The sequence below is a fragment of the Esox lucius genome, chromosome 7 (assembly GCF_011004845.1).
Source record: "Esox lucius isolate fEsoLuc1 chromosome 7, fEsoLuc1.pri, whole genome shotgun sequence".
In the NCBI taxonomy this organism is placed as follows: domain Eukaryota; kingdom Metazoa; phylum Chordata; class Actinopteri; order Esociformes; family Esocidae; genus Esox; species Esox lucius.
This window is the reverse complement of record NC_047575.1, coordinates 24,896,695-24,915,502: the sequence shown is the minus strand read 5'-3', so window position 1 is coordinate 24,915,502 and position 18,808 is coordinate 24,896,695. Positions and strand designations below refer to the sequence as shown.

General features: G+C 40.3%; 1 protein-coding gene across 7 annotated transcripts in view; it reads left to right on the top strand.

Moving 5' to 3' along the window:
• Positions 1-18,808, top strand: part of ncor1 (nuclear receptor corepressor 1) — a 101,468-nt gene that overhangs the window by 44,243 nt on the left and 38,417 nt on the right. For all 7 annotated transcript variants that reach the window (XM_029120759.2, XM_013134453.4, XM_029120758.2 and 4 more), the window contains exons 15-17: positions 5,801-5,931; positions 7,000-7,301; positions 14,002-14,085. In XM_029120759.2, the coding sequence (XP_028976592.2) occupies positions 5,801-5,931; positions 7,000-7,301; positions 14,002-14,085 (517 nt within the window). The remainder of the gene's footprint in view (positions 1-5,800; positions 5,932-6,999; positions 7,302-14,001; positions 14,086-18,808) is intronic.

Sequence of the window (18,808 nt, the reverse complement as noted above, 5' to 3'; positions counted from 1 at the left end):
AGTTTAGTGTTTTTGTTGGTAAAGTCTTTTAGATGACAACAGCCACCCTGTCGTGATAACCTGATATAGACAAGCACATCAGCTGTGGAGCTCGAATGGTGCTTGCGCAGTCTTTTAATGGAAAGCGTTGCAGGAGCTGTGTAGTCGGCTAACTAGTTGGTTGTTTCCTCGCGTTTTTTCAGATTTCATTCAAATATGGAAAATGCCATTGCTAACTAGACAACTAATTGTCTGGGTTGTTTCGTCTGACAGACTAAATAAAAAATGTCTGCCCCAAATGTTTTGCTTGTGCAGCAAAAAGCGGTCACATTCACTAGCTAACAAACAGTGGAGGCAGTAATGTTCTGCTTCGCTGACAACGTTGTCACTAATGGGGATTAGCTAAAGATTCTCCTTTCAGGTAAACAGCCTAATATTATTTGAGTTTTTCTTTAGCACTTCAGTCAGTATTGAGATTCAGTTGTGGTATCGTGATGTATTGCATTGTTACATGTGTGTTGTGATATATATCGTATCGCAAGGTACTTGCCAATACCCACCCCTACAGTGCAGTGATCACCTTACAGTTAGTCTAAATATCACTTTTGGAATAGATACCAATGTCCACAAACGAGCATTGCAAAAACCATGTGTTTAGTTATGCAATTGTCCGTTCATCATTACCTCCACACAACATTATCATAAATCTGTACATTAGACTAGCTAGGCTATATATTTATTGCATTTATGTCCACTAGCTAAATGTACAATGTTAAGCACCTTCCTCAAAGTGTATACTTGCACGTTGACGTTGGCTTAGAGCATGCTCGCAGTAAATGCATCATCTGGGAGACAACTCATTGGTAGCTATTTGAGACTGAAGGGAGCAAAATATTTACAACTTTAATGTGTTTTCTTCACTTGGCACTCAAGTGTTTGTTTGCCAACTAGCACGGGTTGTTTGGGTGTTTCGCCTGCACTTTTTTGGGAATTTCTTGGAAATGGTTGATTTGTGCAATTGTTCTGTTACAATTGGTACTACCAAACTGAAGGATAATTTCTTGTGATATCCTTAGCCAGCATGATTCATGGTCTAAAAGAAATACAGCATAACTGCTGTCCGGGATGATACTTTGGATCAGTTTTGCACTGCAAATTCATAACATTGTTAGCTTGAAGCTCCTAACTTAGCAATACTTGCTAGCTTTCTTTGTTGGAAGATATTTATGTTTAAGGAGTGGGGCAGCCACAGACTATTCACCCAGATAATTTTTTTTGTTAAAATTAGGCTTTACTTGCTTGAGCAGACGCTTATCCAGAGGAACAGTAAGTGTATGCATTTTCATAGTTTTGGGTTAATGAGTTATTGCAAACCAGGTGTTTGAGGTCATCGCAAACCTGGTGTTTGACGTCGTGGCAAACTTGGTCAAATATTGAATGTATTTTGGGCTGTAATCGATAATGTCGATAATGAAAATTGTTGGCAACAAATGTCACTGTTTATTAGTTGGGTCCACTGAAGATGTAGCAAAAAAATAGACATTTTGAAAGGTTGTGGAGGCTACACCGAAGGGTAGTTGTGTACGACCAAAAACATCAGAAGTATGGGACTACTTTACATTGAAGGATTAAACTAAAATTGTGTGTTGCATAATTTCCAAAGCAGAACTCTCACGACACGAGCATGACTGTAATGCATGGGCATTTAAAAACAAAACGCTTTGTAGCCTTGATGGCGGAAGATGAAGAAGGCTCAGCACGGTACATGAATAAAAAAGTATTTTTACTGTCCCTCCTTCCAAAAGTTGTAATTTCATTGTTACAGCATGTGCCCTAAATTTTTACTTAACATTTTTTATCCTTTATGAAATGCATTCTGGATATATAAAGCATATTTTTATATTTCTTTCATCACATTTCTAATTATAAAAATGTATAAAAAGATAAGTCATATGTTATTAGCTATGCGGTTGTTATAAGTCGTGAATAACCAGGTGTCAGTATACCCTCTTGACATTATATAATTTTGTCACGCATTAACATCACACAGAGTTTGAATATCTCTTTAGACGCCAATAAACATTTGTGTTAAACTGAGGAACGTTTCTTATTAAGTTTACAACCACCACAAATAGCATCTATGAAATTAGTTTTTTGCCACTGGCTTTTTAACAGCTTATTAGCCATTTGTGAATTACATTGATACAATAACTACTGTATCAGTATAGGTGACAATAACTGACTTTTTACGTCAAGTGAAAAGACTAGAGAATCATGTAGCCAGCGAAGTGTTTGTCCTGAAGAAATCCTAAGAAATAATTCAAAAATCCAGCAGAAATAGTCGTAATATAACAGTGAACAGTTTAAATTTAGGCTCCCCATAACGTAGCTACTGAAGGTTGTAGCCAGTGACGTTTTTGTCTATCCTGAACAAATCTTCTTTTGCCACTGGCCATTTTAACAGCTGATTAGCCATTCGTGAATGACATTGATACAGTATCTATCCATATAGGTGACGGTAACTGACTTTCTTGTCAAGTGAAAAGACGAGAGATTCATGTAGGCAGCAAGGTTTTTGTCTATCCTGAACCAATCTTAATATCCACCAGAACTGTTTTATTTTAGGCTTCCTATTACATAGCTACATAGGGTTGTAGCCAGCGAAGTTTTTGTCTGTCCTGAACCTTCAGGCGTAATGCGTTTTGACTGTTATGGGAGATGAACGCGGGACCTGTTGTTCCAGAGCCCGCGTCTCTAACCACTACGCTATTTAACAAGGGGTAGTCAGTCAGTCACTCAGTCAGTAAGAGACATTCGCTCTTCTAGGCTGGCTCCGCTTACATGGTCCTGCAAAAAAATACCAGACAGCCACGCACATCACTGCTCAACTCTTGACTGGCCAACAGATTACGAAAGAACTGGAGGTTGTCGAGTTTATAATGCGATAATTCTTTCAGTCTCAAAATGTTTTTTTACAATGGCCCGATCGGGACAGTGACTTGCTAGTTTTATTGCTAGTTTTATTAGTCCCGTCTTGACTTTTTATTGTCCCGGGGTCATCGGGCCAACGTTATTGTCCAGCCCTGTTATATTAACAACCACTATTAAACCTCTATTAACACCTCCCATATACAAATACAACGTGGCCAGCATAATATTTATTGACAGAGTGAAACCACACTATTGTGAATCCCAAAGCCCCGATGCCCTATAAGCTTTATTTAAGTGTCCCCCTAAATTATTTATTTGCCTGGAAATAATGGGGGATGATTTGGGTTCAGCTTTGGTTGTCCTACAGAGGAAGATTTCTGATCCAAAGTTGGTTGTTCAACAGGCAAGAGATCCCAGCAAAACATAACAGCAACCGTGGTGATTGGTTATATATGTAACAGTAATAGCAAAGTAGTTGAAATAGTAAACTGCTTTCCATGCCGGAATCGTGACGCTCAACCAAGCTCAGCCTTCCACTGCACAAATCGCTAGTCGACGCTACACATTTTTAAAATGAATGGGACCTGGGCGAGTGTCTTTGATAGGTATATCATGCCCTTAATGTGGGAGAGCTGGTGCGGACATCTTTGCGTCCTTTGTTGCCATTTGCTACTAAAGAAAAGGAATGATACATAAAGCTACGTAGGTTGCACTAAGTTACACTCTATTTATTAGAAAAATAACTAGTAAGGGAATACTTAAATAACAAATGTTACGTTACTCGTTATTTTTAAAAAGCAGTCTGAATACTTTTACTCGTTACCTAGTAATGCGTTACCCCTAACACTGCTGATAAATTAACCCATCAGTGTCAGATTTGATGAGGTCTGCATTTCTCCACAATAGAAATGTTGTGGTATTTAAAGACATTAAAATTTGCATTAACATTTACAGTATCGGTCAAGTCTCCCAACCAGCTTCATGTAGTACCCTGGAATGCTTTTTTGGAACAGTCCTGTAAATTATATAATGGTAACCCTTTAGTTTTTGCCTACAGTGGTTTTAATGAAGGCATTGTAAAAGGATAAGAAAAAATTTAATACAACACTTTCATTTAATTCTGAGAATGTGTTTTTCTATTTAATTAACAGATTTATTGATTATCAAAATAGATGTTAGTTGCAGCCCTCAATGTATTCATACTGTATAGAAGCATTCTGGTTCTTATCTTGCTCAATCAGGCAATTTAGAGCAGAATCCTTATGGGTTTGAGGGAAAGCGCTCTCCGGATCTCTACCTTGATTGAGCTCACAGACACCCAAGCTACCACAATGTGCAGTTGGAGGCAAAGCAAGCCAATTTGATTACAAACCCCCAACCTTGGATGGTACTGGCCAATTGTACACCTGCAGGACCCTTGGGCTAATCAGCCAGAGTTGAACCCTGGCCTTTCAATGACATTGACTTCACTGCTGCAACTTTCATGGGCCACTACACTTGATTTTATCTTATTTTCTAGGGTTCAAAAAATTTTGTTTTGGAACGCCAGTGTTACCAGTTTATTTTTTATATTTAGAGAGCTGCATTTTAGATGTAAAGATGTGTTTTTCTTTTTGCATTAGCATCACTTTCTAAAGTTTTTATTTTCTCTTAACTTTCACGATGACAATCCAATGTTTTTGAGGGCTGCTAACGAAAAGTGTGGTTTGTGTACTAGTAGTAATAGTTTTTATGGGCCGTTGTATTTTTACTTGAGTCATCATTTAGTGCTATGTTGCATCTGACTATTTGATTGGTTGTAGTTTCACCCTATTCATTTCAGTGTCATTTTCTTCATTTAGTCATCAAATGATCCCTATGGTTTTCTGCATAGAATGAATCCAATGGGAACGTTAACATTTATTGTACTTCAAGTGCTTGTTTGCTATGATTCTATGGACACTTTCCCCTTGTAACAATTGTCAGAGGAGGTTGTAGTCATAACTGTATCTACACTGGGTGCATGTGCATGACCAGCCTGTTTAACTTCACTCCACTCTCCCTTTATGTTAGCTTCTCTTATCCAGTTAGTTTTGAGGAAAGTAGGTTGGGTTAATAACACTAGGAAACTGGCTTCTTGAAGGGTGAACCATTGGCTTTGTGAAGAGAGAGTCGTTAAATTTTGTGAGGAGTGAACCGTTGGCTTCTTGAGAGACACACCGCTGGCTTCTTTAAGGGTGAACTGTTAGTCATAACATCTTCCACAGTACATTTTTAACATATCCCATGGGGAACATTGAGCATCTTGCACAGTGAACCTTGAGTGTTTTGAACTTTGAGAATATTTTTAATAGTCTTGTATTTTCTGTATGTATAAAAGGAATACTCAGTATCTAGGTGATTGCAGCAACAGTGAACAGGGATGGACAGAGACCTTTGGCTTGGCATAGGCCATGAAATGGTATATCATATCTGAATTAAACTATAGCTTGCTCTAAGATGTTATTTTTCAACCTGTCAGTTTATGGTTTTGGTTTATGTTCATAATGTCACTGGCTGTTATTATTCATCCTGAATGTTTCCTCTCTTAAATGGTGGTATTCTAGCGCAACACTTGTTGTTTCCTTAAAAGGGAAGTGGGTCATGGCAAGCCGGTTTAGCTGTTTGGCTCATTAGACCCACTCACTCAGTCACTAAATAGGAATTCAAACAAACTAGATCTGAATGAGCAGTGGAATGCCTTGAGGTTTTGTTGTGAGTTTTCTGGCCTAGGGGGTTCTCTGTCTGACATCTTGACAGTTGAGAGAATCTCTCGCTTTGGTGAAGTTTTGGTCTGTATATATGTATCCATTTGAAATACTGCAAAAAATTCTGCAAAAACCCTTTTCTTCATGTGGTGGTTTGTTCATAGCAAATAACAAGACCCTCACAAGAAGAGAAGTCGGACGACAAAACTGAAGAGGAGAAATCTGAGAAGTCAGAGAAAAAAGAGGACGAGCAGAGTAAGGAAGAGGAAGAGAAAGATGAAAAGGAGGAATCCAGGTGAGTTGAATTATACTTGTATTTGTAGCCAAAACAAATGTGCTTACTCCTATACCGAGGCTGCTTTCTGTTGCAGTGGGTCCGTGAAAATACCCAGTAATGCTAGGACTTATACACTCTGGTTAATCAGGTTTCATTCTAACCAATATTTGAGTTTCCTGGATTCTGTTTGGTGCGTTAACCTTTGGGAGCCAGTTGAGAGTGGCGTGTCTTTCTGTGTCTGCCTATTTGGTTATAGAGTTAAGTGTAAAGTTAATATGTTGTAATGAGCAGAAGATCAGGGCCAAGTTCTTGTGGGGTGCTTAATCGGAAAAGTTTTGAAAATGGACACAGGGGACATGGAGGTACTAATAGTATAGTTATAATAATACATAACTGCAAAATGGACTGTAACAGGAGTAGCTAGCTGTAGTAGCCAGGTAGGTAGCTAGCTAGTGGTCTGATTTGCTTATTGGCATGTCATTCTAACATTTCATGTTGCACTTTAAGTTAGAAAACATCTTCTGGCTCACACTGTTTGGGTCTGTCTCAATTTGTCCTTCATCAATTATTTGTGTGTTCTCTCCTTTGGACATTTTTCTCCAATGTGTTTTGAGATGGAGAGTATGTGAGGATTCTTGCGAAGGGGAATTGGGAAAGAGGCAATGAGGATAATTTACCCAGAACTAAGCCATTAGCCAGATTACTTCATGTCTGTATACCCCAATTTATCAGTGGGGAGCATTTAGTCATGACGACCAAATGAGAAATGCGAGGGCCTGTAAAATGTACCTGCTAATGAAAATGTTTGAATTCTATTGATGGGACTCAAAATTGCTTTTTTCCTAAGCATTCAGCTGTGCAGAATAATTGGCATGTACCATTCATTAAAATGGTCATGGAGGTGTTGAATAAAATTTAAGAATTTGAGTTTTTTCAACATATTAAGTAGCTAGATGTATTAAGATTGGTTTAAATATATGTAGTACAAGGGCATGTTCATCATTCAGCGCATTTTTACTCTTGGGGTAAAAAGGGGTGCACATCTTTGAGCTTAAATCCCTTTTCTTGTCTCCTCTACTTCGCCAGAGACATCGGCAAAGACAAAGACAAGTGTGAAGGCGGGGAGGAAGAGGACGGAAAGGAGCAGAGCACGCCACGTGGCAGGAAAACTGCCAACAGTCAGGGCCGGCGCAAAGGAAGGATCACCACGCGCTCCATGGCCTCTGTGGCGGCCGAGGAACCCCCACCACCACCCGCCTCTGCACCCGAACCCGCCCTGCCTGCCGAGCCTCCTCAGCCTCCCAAACCTGAGCCTGCCACCCAAAAGGCTTTGAGAGAGCCCTCCAAACCTACGCAAGGTGGGACCCCCATGGATCCCAACAGAGGAGGTTAGTTCCTTATCCATCTATGTTGTTTTTATTTTATTGGTCCATTTCAAATCCCTCTATTTCTGATTTATTTCAGAAAGACAATTTTTATATTTGATATGGTGGTTTAGTAGTTGGTTGTATTTTTCACAATGGTACTGATTAGATAATAGATTTCTGTAATGTCTTATCTAGGGAATGTTCCTGGTCTACAGATGTTTGAACAAGTGTGTGTGTGTCAAGTGTGATTGAAGTCTTAGTGATATTACTGTGTACCATATTATTGCACAGATCAGTTTGTGTCTTATCTTTGCCTTCTATAACAGAATTCAAGAAATCTGAATTTATGAAAATGCCTAATTCGTTTTGGTTGAGGTTTGATTTAATGCATTTAATCAATGTCATGAAGATCAATGTTTGGCTCCTGAAAGCAAAATGTGAATAGTCAACAACAAAAAAAGTTTTTTTTTGAGTAAAGTAAACCCACAGTATTTTTTTTATTGGGTAGAATCTGTTGCTTTATGACATTTAGTGACATGCTTGGCAAAATGGGGGAATGGACATCTTAAAGTGCTGTTATCTTAGTTAGAACATTAAAATATGTTGTGAAACAGACTGAAATAAAAGGTGACTGTCTATACTTTTACCTCATTCATATTTTACTGTATTTTCATATGCCTTGAGCATATAACAAAAAGATAATTTCTGACTTACTGTCTCAATATGTACGGAGGGCACTGTATACAGGTGGAAAAATCGAGCAACAACAATAATACGTGTCTTTTCAAAATAAACCTAATGCGTACACAGTCCACTTCAGACAGAGAAATGTGAGACACATCATAAGGTAGGGGAAGTGTCTCAATGGCCTTACTAGTGATGAGCAGTTCCAGAAATTCTTCTTTTTATTCTCTGCTGCTTGCCAACTATCTGCTCATAACCCTTGCAGATGTCAAAGGAATATACAAATTATAATCGTGCTGAAGCTGCAACTTGACCTATTGTAGTTTTTTAATTAAGATTTTAGTAGTTAGTAAGATAAGTAGTTATTAATGTTCCTTTATTTTAACTAAACAAGTACAAGTCTCAAGCATATATCTCCCTATTCTGAACAAGAGGCTTGTATGTACACCCTTGGCTTGAGTTTTCAATTTATTGTTCGCTGTCAGTGATTCATGGGGTACTCTGGGCATTGCTGACTAAAATAAGGGAAATAACTCGAAAGATTTGTGCTTTTTACTGTGTGACTCAAAGATCCAATTCAGTAAAGAGTTGCCTTCACTATTCATTATTGGCCACTTTGAAATCTGGCATGCCAAAGCACAAGGCATTTCATAAAATGTGAAAAATCAAACCAAGATAAATCATATACAGTGGGGAGAACAAGTATTTTATACACTACCGATTTTGCAGGTTTTTCGACTTACAAAGCATGTAGAGGTCTGTAATTTTTATCATAGGTACACGTCAACTGTGAGAGACATTGTATGATTTTTTAAATAATTAATTATCATTTTATTTGCATGACATAAGTATTTGAGCACCTACCAACCTGTAAGAATTCCGGCTCTCACGGACCTGTTAGTTTTTCTTTAAGAAGCCCTCCTTTTCTCCACTCATTACCTGTATTAACTGCACCTGTTTGAACTTGTTATCTGTATAAAAGGCACCTGTCCACACACTCAATCAAACAGACTCCCACCTCTCCAAGACCAGAGAGCTGTGTAAGGACCTCAGGGATAAAATTGTAGACCTGCACAAGGCTGGGATGGGCTACAGGACAATAGGCAAGCAGCTTGGTGAAAAGAAGATCTCCATGCAAGATCTCACCTCGTGGGGCATCAATGATCATGAGGAAGGTGAAGGATCAGCCCAGAACTACACGGCAGGACCTGGTCAATGACCTGAAGAGAGCTTGGATCACAGTCTCAAAGAAAACCATGCAGCGCACGCAAGGTTCCCCCTGCTCAAGCCAGCGAATGTCCAGGCCCGTCTGAAGTTTGCCAATGACCATCTGGATGATCCAGAGGGGGAATGGGAGAAGTTCATGTGGTCTGATGAGACGAAAATAGAGCTTTTTGTTCTAAACTCCACTCGCCGTGTTTGGAGGAAGAAGAAGGATGAGTACAACCCCAAGAACACCATCCCAACCGTGAAGCATGGAGGTGGAAACATCATTCTTTTGGGGATGCTTTTCTGCAAAGGGGACGGGACGAATGCACCATATTGAGGGGAGGATGGATGGGGCCCTGTATCGCGAGATCTTGGCCAACAACCTCCTTCCCTCGGTAAGAGCAATTAAGATGGGTCGTGGCTGGGTCTTCCAGCGTGACAACGACCCGAAACACTCAGCCACGGCATCTAAAGAGTGGCTGCATAAGAAGCATCTCAAGGTCCTGGAGTGGCCTAGCCAGTCTCCCGACCTGAACCCAATAGAAAATCTTTGGAGGGAGCTGAAAGTCCATATTGCCCAGCGACAGCCCCGAAACCTGAAGGATCTGGAGAAGGTCTGTATGGAGAAGTGAGCCAAAATCCCTGCTGCAGTGTATGCAAACCTGGTCAAGAACTACAGGAAACGTATGATCTCTGTAATTGCAAACAAACGTTTCTGTGCCAAATATTGAGTTCTGCTTTTCTGATTCTTCAAATACAAATGTCATGCAATACAATGCAAATTAATTACTTAAAAATCATACAATGTGATTTTCTGGATTTTTGTTTTAGATTCCATCACTCACAGTTGAAGAGTATGTATGATAAAATGTGTTCTACATGCTTTGTAAGTGGGAAAACCTGCAAAATCAGCAGTGTATCAAATACTTGTTCTCCTCACTGTATATACAGTTCTGGAAAAAATTAAGTGAGCAATGCACCTTTTTCTTTCCTTTCCAAAAAAGTTGAAAAGGAAGGTTTTGAGTGAGGAACAGAAGCGTTGAATTTGCAGTGATCTCTTAATTTTAACCCTTCTGTTCCTCTCTTCTGTGCATCTCTACATGAATTGCAGCCATTCCATTCCAGTGTCTGTTAAATTCCAACACAGGCACACCTCATTTTACTTGTATTTACCTGAACCAAATCTAATTTAACAAGGAAAAATTTAAAAACCACTGCTGTGATCATCACTATCCTCTTGCAATAGGACCAGCTGGATGGCAAAAACAGTGTAAGTAGTACCTCAAAGGTCATTTGAATAAAAAAATAACTATTCAGAATGACAAAAGAGTTGAAAAGAAAAGCTTTGATTGAGGAATAGAAGGGTTCAGTTCTGGGTTTACTGGCAGAGGGATACAGTGAGTGTCAGATTGCTTCCATCCTTACAATTTCAAAGACGGCGGTTCATATGAACAAGGTCAAGCAACAGACATTGGGGACAACAAAGCTACAGACTGGCTGAGGGTGAAAACGACTGCCCACTGACCGAGATGACCGTCAACTCATTCGAATGTCACTCAACAACCGTAGGATGACATCAAGTGACCTACAAAAAGAATGACAAACAACAGCTGGGATGAAGTACACGACAAGGACGGTTCGAAACAGGCTCCTAGGGGCAGGGCTGTAATTGTGCAAAGCTAGAAAAAAGCCTCATTCATCAATGAGATTCAAAGAAGAGCCAGGCTGAATTTTGCAAAAGACCATAAGGATATGACCATCAAGGAATGGAATAAGGTCATCTTCTCTGACGAGTCAAATTTTCAGCTTTGCCAAACACCTGGTCGTCTAATGGTTAGTCCGAGACCTGGAGAGGCCTGAAAGCCACTGTGACATTTGGTGGAGGATCGGTGATGATCTAGGGGATGCTTCAGCAAGGCTGTAATCGGGCAGATTTGTCTTTGTGAAGGACTTGAATTTGTTTTCTTTGCATTATTTGAGGTCTGATTACAATGCATAGTTGTTTGGTTATTTTGACCAGTTGTTATTTTCTACAAATAAATACTCTAAATGACCGTATTTGGAATTTGGGTGTAATTTTGTCAGTAGTTTATATAATAAAACAAAACTGTTCATTTTACTTATACCTATGAATAGTAAAACCAGAGTAACTGATAATTTTGCAGTGGTGTCTTAATTTTTTCCAGAGCTGTATATATAAAAATCTAATGTTCTCTACAAGGTGTGTTCTTGGCATACTTATTTGGTAAAATAAAGGTAAAAAAGCTTTAGGGTGTATGCATAATTGCATTCGTAACCCAATGTGTTAGGATATGCACTTGCTTACTGGGAAATGTATTGTGTCAAACTGTTTAAATAGTATTTTGTTATTAGTAATTGTCACATTGAATATATTTCAGGTTAATCACGTAGCGGTGAAATTTGTTCCAGTTGGGGTTGGCGTTTTTTACTTATGTTATCCAGCAAGAAGTTCAGGCTCAGTCCATCCCATACCCTAGCAATCATCACCATGGCAAGACCGTGTGGTGCCTGGGGTGAACATGTTGTCATGGCTCCTCTTAGCTGTATCTCAGCCTATCCACTTAATTTATGCTTGTGCTGCTCTGAGAGCTTCTTTTGATGTCTGTTTGCTTAGTGGCAGACTGAACATTTAAGCATACACAAAAGCATAAAAAATTATAATAATTGTGACTACATCCATGGAATTAATAACTCATTCTTACGTTTAATGCTTGTATTGCTTGGTTCAGGATGGAGACGATGGGCCATACTTTTTAATGAAAGAGCAGTGTGCCAGATCTGAACCTATTCTGCAGCAATACATGTGCACCTGAGTCAGTGTTTCTGCTGGGCCAGCCTGGGTGATTCTACTATAGTCTTCTCAGAAAGTAGAATGCATATCTTTGGATGCACTATCTAACTGTATTTAAATGTTTCTAGGAATTTTCAGTGTGAGTCTACATGGCTGATTATATATTAACCTACATGTTTTCCTCCCATCTGAGCTCTCGGTCTTAAGTCTGCACCTTATTTTACAGTCGGCCTGTCGTGTTGTTACGTAAAAGGTCTGGCATAATGTGATTAACCCTCTAAAGTATGTCATGCCTTCCCAAGCCATTGACCTCTGTCACCCCTCTCAGCAATGGTGCATCAGGGATTTGTGTAGGTCTGTGTCAGGTTAAATTTCTACGAGTGACTGACTGCTGAGCTGACTTGTGTACGTATCTCATCCCTGCTGACTCACCAGGGATTCACTGCCTGCAAGTGTGGTTGGATCTCATTAGGAGTCACAGAGGAGTTCACATAGCCCCTATGGGCTGGTGAAAATAGTCCATTATATGGGGAGTAGGGTGACATCTATTCAGGAAGCCAGACGAGATTAATGACCTGATTACGTCCCTGAATCTTAACAGGCATGATAGGGGAATGAGGAGAAAGTGGTGGGATTACACAAACATGTGAGTTTAAAATGCCATGGGACGGCAGAAGCGTTTTAGAAAACATTTCTTTGAGTAAATTGAACCAGGTCTGTGTAAACCTCCAATGTTCTCTAGGAGCTGTCTAACCAGTGAGAATGGATATTTTCAAGATTTTTTTCCCAATAAATGTCAGAGGTTCATACTGCAGCTATATTGGTCCAAATGTTTACACAATCTGAATGGGTCCAATGGAATTGAGTGGGCCATGGTTCTGTCTTTCTCTCTGTCTTTCTCTCTGTCTTTCTTTTTGTCTATTTTTCTTGCTGTCTCTTTTTTTTTTTTTCTTGCTGTCTTTTTTTTTTTCTCAGTCTCCTTTTTCTGTCTCTCTGGCTCTCTCTCTCTCTGGCTCTCTCTCTCTCTGGCTTTCGGTCTCAGGTTCTCTCTCTCTCTCTCGGGTTCTGTGACTCTCTCGGGTTCTGTCTCTCTCTTGGGTTCTGTCTTTCTGGGACTCTCTTTCTCGGGGTCTGTCTCTCTGGGACTCTCTCTCGGGGTCTGTCTCTCTCTCTCTCTTTCTCTCTGACTCTGTCAATTCAATTTCAATTTTCAAAGCTTTATTGGCATGACGAACATTTTCAAGTGTTGCCCAAGCAATACAACAATAAAGAATAGAATTACAACAACCACTGTAAAGATACATATTCTAATAATAATTAATGATAATAAAGAAAATCTATATTATCAAAGTAAACAGGGTAAACACAGACTGGGTCTGTCTCTCTCTCTGGCTCGCTCTCTGACTTCTGGCTCTGTCTTGCTCTGGCTCTGTCGCTCTCACTCTCTATCTCTCTCTTGCTGTCTCTCTCAGAATTGCCTCACCCCTTCTGTGTATTGTTGTGTTCATAGAATTAGGCTGTGGGAGGAGAGTTGGGGGTCAGTGTGGACAAGCTGATACTGAGAGGTGTGTGTGGTTAATGTTTATGTTGCAGTGTAGCCATGAGAGGGGTAGGCGCTCTGTCTGTTTCTGTTCAAGGCCATTTCCCAAAGAGGAGGAGGGTGGGAGGCATGTCTCTTCTCCTGCTGTCTGGAACTAGATCAGGTGACATTGGCCCTCCCCTAGTGGGGGATGGAGTGAGTGAGTGAGTGAGAGGAGGAGGGAAGTCGTTCTGGTTGGGAGGGAGTAGAAGAGTGAGAGAGCAATGGAGCATGGGACGAAGAGAGTCTCTGAGATAGAGAGAATGTGAGAGAGAGAGGGGCAGGTCTCGGCAGCGAGCCACTGAATGTAAGCAGATTATTAGATTAGCAGCCGTGAGAAGAAGACTGCTGAGAAGCGGAACAAGCTACAGCACTATTCTCTCTCTCTTTCTCAGTGGGCTGATATGGAGCTTTCTGTTCTCTCCTTGTGATTTTAGCAGGAGGAGCTGCTACCGCTGCAAACGCCGAAACCGGAGAGACTTCTCGCTGGACCGAGGAGGAGATGGAAGTTGCCAAAAAAGGTAGCGTTTGGTATTAAGCTTGGGATATGACTGTTCTCTGGTCTTTACTTAAAACCATCTCTGGCACAATGGCTGGTGAAGTTTCTGCGCATGCGCGGATCACATTCTGTGGATCTGTTAATTGTCGACATCCTCGTGTAGCTAGGTGATGCTCATTACCCCCCCCCCCCCTTTACTTTCGTTTCTATCTGTTGCTGAACCTTACGTCTGTGACCTGATGTTGCCTAGGTCTCTGTCTCGTAGTTCTGAACAGCATAAATAAAAACAGCAGGAATACAGCTGACAGCGGTGGCATTTCAGCAATAACACCCAAAAAGTATATGTTCTGTAAGCTTATTTAGGACACAGGCCATTACATTTTCTGCAATCCCAGGACCTGACTAAAAGATAACGTTTGATTTTGTTTGCTTTATCTGCTTCCTTTGCTGTCATATTGTTAAATGGAGAATGTTTATATTTAGGACAAACAGTGCTGTACATACATTTACAAAACAATTTAACAAATTATATTTATGGGTTTTATACACAAATGTCACAAACCAGAAATGGTCTGCCAAAGAATTACCTGTTAAAGAATAAAACAAAATCCAGTATGTGCAGGACCAGTCAGTGACACTGATTGACGTTGATCAGATTTCCTATAATCTTATGATCTTAGCTTCATATCTTGTAACAGCTGTTGTGTTGCTTGTGAGCATCATAGAGCGTAACCATTTTCAGATGTAAGAGTTTGTGGTATCTCCAACTATACAGATGTTTTTGTTTAAAGAAAAGACCCAGGCCTTTTTTTTTTTGTCCCAACCATGTCTCACAAAAGCTGCTCTAGCTCAGACCCCATTCATTGCACTAAATAAACTAAACAGGTAGTATCTACAGATGTGGAATAACTGGAGAATTCCAATACAAACCAGAGGTAATTTGCGCATTTAATTTCACTGATATTTCTTCATAAATTTCTGCTTTATTGGACAGGAAAATAAGTTTTTGCCACAACAGCCGTTAGCCGGATTCCTACCCATGTACCAGGAGTAAATGTGTACTGGAGTCAGTGGCTTGGAATGCTGGACCACCATAGACAACTACACAAGATGTTTCCTAGGGGTTTGACATGTTGACTCCTCCTAGGTATTGATGGTGTTAACTTAGGATGCGTTGTAGAAGAATCAGGGCAAAGTCTACATGTCGCGTTAAGGGAAAAACCATTACCAAGGTAATGTAATCTTTATAGTTATGCAGCCATATCTTAGCCTGAGTTGCTGAAAATGTACACTGAGTAATTGTATTTCTCCTGCTTTACCAAGGTTTCATACAAGTATCTCGTTTAGCAAGAGTGACATTGCAATTAATTTCATGTGGTCTGGTCTGGCTGCCTACTAGTCAGTAATTTTATTTTTTGTTAGTTTGTATATGATTCTTTTGTCCCACCCTTTCGCTCCCCTCAACCTGACTGTCTACCAGGTTGAGGGGAGTGAATATGTTTGCAGTGTCCAAAAAACAAACATTATATTGCTATTTTGACTGCCTGTCTGTGCCTTTCAAATGTTTGATACTCCTTAATTTGCCCGCCTATATTACTACCTGTTTGTGTGCTGGGAGGAAGGAGCGTTAGACTGTGCTCTGCTTCTACTGTCACTTTCAAACAGGCATTATATAGTAGTGTACATCCTATATATTTATTTTAATTAATAGTAATTGAAATAGCTCCACAGGGTTATTTTCTGCTATCCAGATAAAAAAAAGGCAGCAATATAGAATGCATCATGTCGATCAAATTGTGAGAAATGTTTTGGTGGCTAACGCCGATGGCTATGCTTTGTCCTGCATGCCTCTCAAAAGTTGTCTAATGGGGTGATGTCATTGGATTAGTCACTGCCATGCAATATCACCTTATCACTGAGAACATAGTGCTAATCCTGGTTGCTGTATTCCAAGGGCTGTGCAAATTGGCTTTGCACCATCCAGCACTGGTTGGGTTGAAGATGACAGCATTGGTGGGGTTGAATACGTCAGCATTGGTTGGTTTGAAGCTTGAATCCTCTTCAAGGTTGTGGTTCCTGCCTGCAGAGCCACAAGAGGAGCTTCTCCTCCCTACCTTCAGGCAGTGCTCAAACCCAACATCCCTACCTGGACTCTTCGTTCCGGCATCTCTGCCACCCTTTGGGGCAGTTCCCAAACCATGCCATCAAAACTCTTCTCCGCCATGGCACTTAACTGGTGGAACCAGCTTCCCGTGGAGGCTACTATAGGACTGCAGAGTCTCTGCCTATCCTAAATCTTCTACCAACCAACTGTCTGTTGTCCTTTTGTTAACTTCTTATGTTTATTATTTGTCTTCTTTCCAGCACTGACCTTTGACGATAACTAAATCATTGATTATTAGAATGCACTTGCTGTTAAAATGTGTGTGCTGTTTTCTGCTCTTTTAATGTACACATTTACTCTGGGTCGCCCCTGGATACAAAGCATCTGCCAAAGAACTCAAATGTAATAATAATTCCTGGTTGGGGGAGCACTGTGATTAGAGTGAGAGTGTTAGTAGAAGCATAATGGCTTAAAAAGAAACTGTGCATGACAGCTTGTGCTACTTCTAAACACATTTATTTTTCACGAATACACTTTGCCAGGACTTATGGTCTTACTGGAGTGTTGCATTTCAGAGCTCAAGCCATTTAGTTGACTGGTCATTTCTTTGGGTTGTTAGTATTGTTTCCTTTACTTTCTCAGTCAATGCACTGATGTCATACAACTAGTAAGAACAGCTCTGAGTCAGTATGACCACTCCCATGTCATCAGCATCTTCTTTGGTTGTTGATCCCCTTTTGTTTCTTATGTCACATGGTGTTGCAACGGACAAATCGGTTGTGTGCAACACCCTGCAAGCACTGCAACCTAGTCTGGCGAAAGAGTTGTAGCTGTGCAGCTTGCACTCCATTGGAAAGAATGGACTTCCACCACTATGCATATGGTGTGACAGTCTGTGTGCACCTCGCCTTAGAGCTTCCACTGGGAGGCTGTGTCTTTATCTGATGATACATTAGCAAGTGGCCACGCGTTGTGGAATCCCCGCTTTTATTGATTTTCAATTAGAGAAAAGCTGTGAGAATGTAATCAGGGTTTGAGCCCGCTGAGCTTTTGCCCACTTGACATGGGAGACAGTGAACAATTCTGAGACACATCCTCATTAAGCAGATCCCCCACTGTGAGTGCTCCGCAATAACCGCTCACACGGGTTGCTGTTGGTGTCTTGATGGAATGTCTTCTGTGTTATGAAATTAGTGTTGAATCCCAAATCAGCTACTATGTTGTGTACATGAACACTACCCAAAAATGCAGCTTGTAGAAGGGTGGCAGATATCGTTGGCGTCACTGGTGGGTTTCATTAAATAATATTTAGTTACTGTTATGTAAATATTGATGTAAGATGAAGGTATCAGTAGTGTTGCCTTTAACTTTAGTCTATAACAAATAAACAACAAACACGTTACATGTTTTGTTTTGAAAAGCAAGGGATTTTTAAAGCAACAGCTCCTTTTGATCACAAGGATTTTGATTGTCCCATTCTGTCATTGTTCATTGATGCGCTGTGATGAGTAGATGATCAGATGATCTCTAGAGAGAAGAGACGGAAGATACATCTTTAGCGTTTGGACGACAGAAGCCGTCCGGCTTCTTTCAACCAATAGAAAGTCTGCATTGTAGGATGCCCTTTTTTTGTCCACCCATAATTTAATGGTGAATAAATATTTCACTATTACTGCGTAGGTATTGTGCTCATATTGTGATGATACAGAGACCCTTTAAGTAGTGAAACGTCTGTTCCCAAATGTTGTCTGCTGCTGCAACGTTCCGTCTGCACCCACTACACCGGTTATCTGTGAATCCGCCTTGAGGTATCGGTGCTCTGTAACGGGCCCACTGGGACGAGGCCCAGACTGGGGAAAGTCAATAGGAAGATTAGTGTGGATTCATTAAGGCTCTTTTGGGTGGGTTTTTGTTCACATTACTCACCCAATACTATTATTCTGTACTTCAGCTGACTAACCTTGTCTATATGTGAGTAGTAGTCAAATGTTTGGAAACCTACTCAATCCGTGCTATTTCTTTTTCATTTGCTGTTTTTCTCAACACTATGAAATAACACATGGAATCATGTAGCAACCTGAAAAGTGTTAAACAAATGGAAATGCATTTCATATTGAAGACTTTTTTTAAAGAAGCCAACCTTTGCCTTGAAAGCACCTTCGCACAGTCTTTGCATTCACTCAGCCAGCTTCACATGTTAGTCACCTGTAATGCATTTCAGTTAACAGGTGTGCTTTGTTAAAACTTCATTTGTGGAAATTCTTTCCTTCTTAATTTGTTAGGTGTGGGTATATAAAGGATGACAAGGTAGGATGGGTATACAGAAAACCATCATTAGGTCTGTCCTGTATTAGTCCATATTATTGCAAGAACAGCTCATTAGCAAACAGAAACGACAGTCCATGATTCTTTTAAGAAATGAAGGTCAGTCAGTCCTGAAAATGTCAAGAACTTTTAAAGTTTTTTGATGTGCAGTAACAGAAACCATCAAGTACTATGAGGACCACCCTAGGAAAGGAGGACCCAGAGGTAATTCTGCTGCACAAGTTCATTAGTTACCAGCCTCAGGCTGTTACCAGCCTCAGGTTTGGCAATTAACGGCACCTCAGATTGCAGCCCAAATAAATGCTTCCCACAGTTC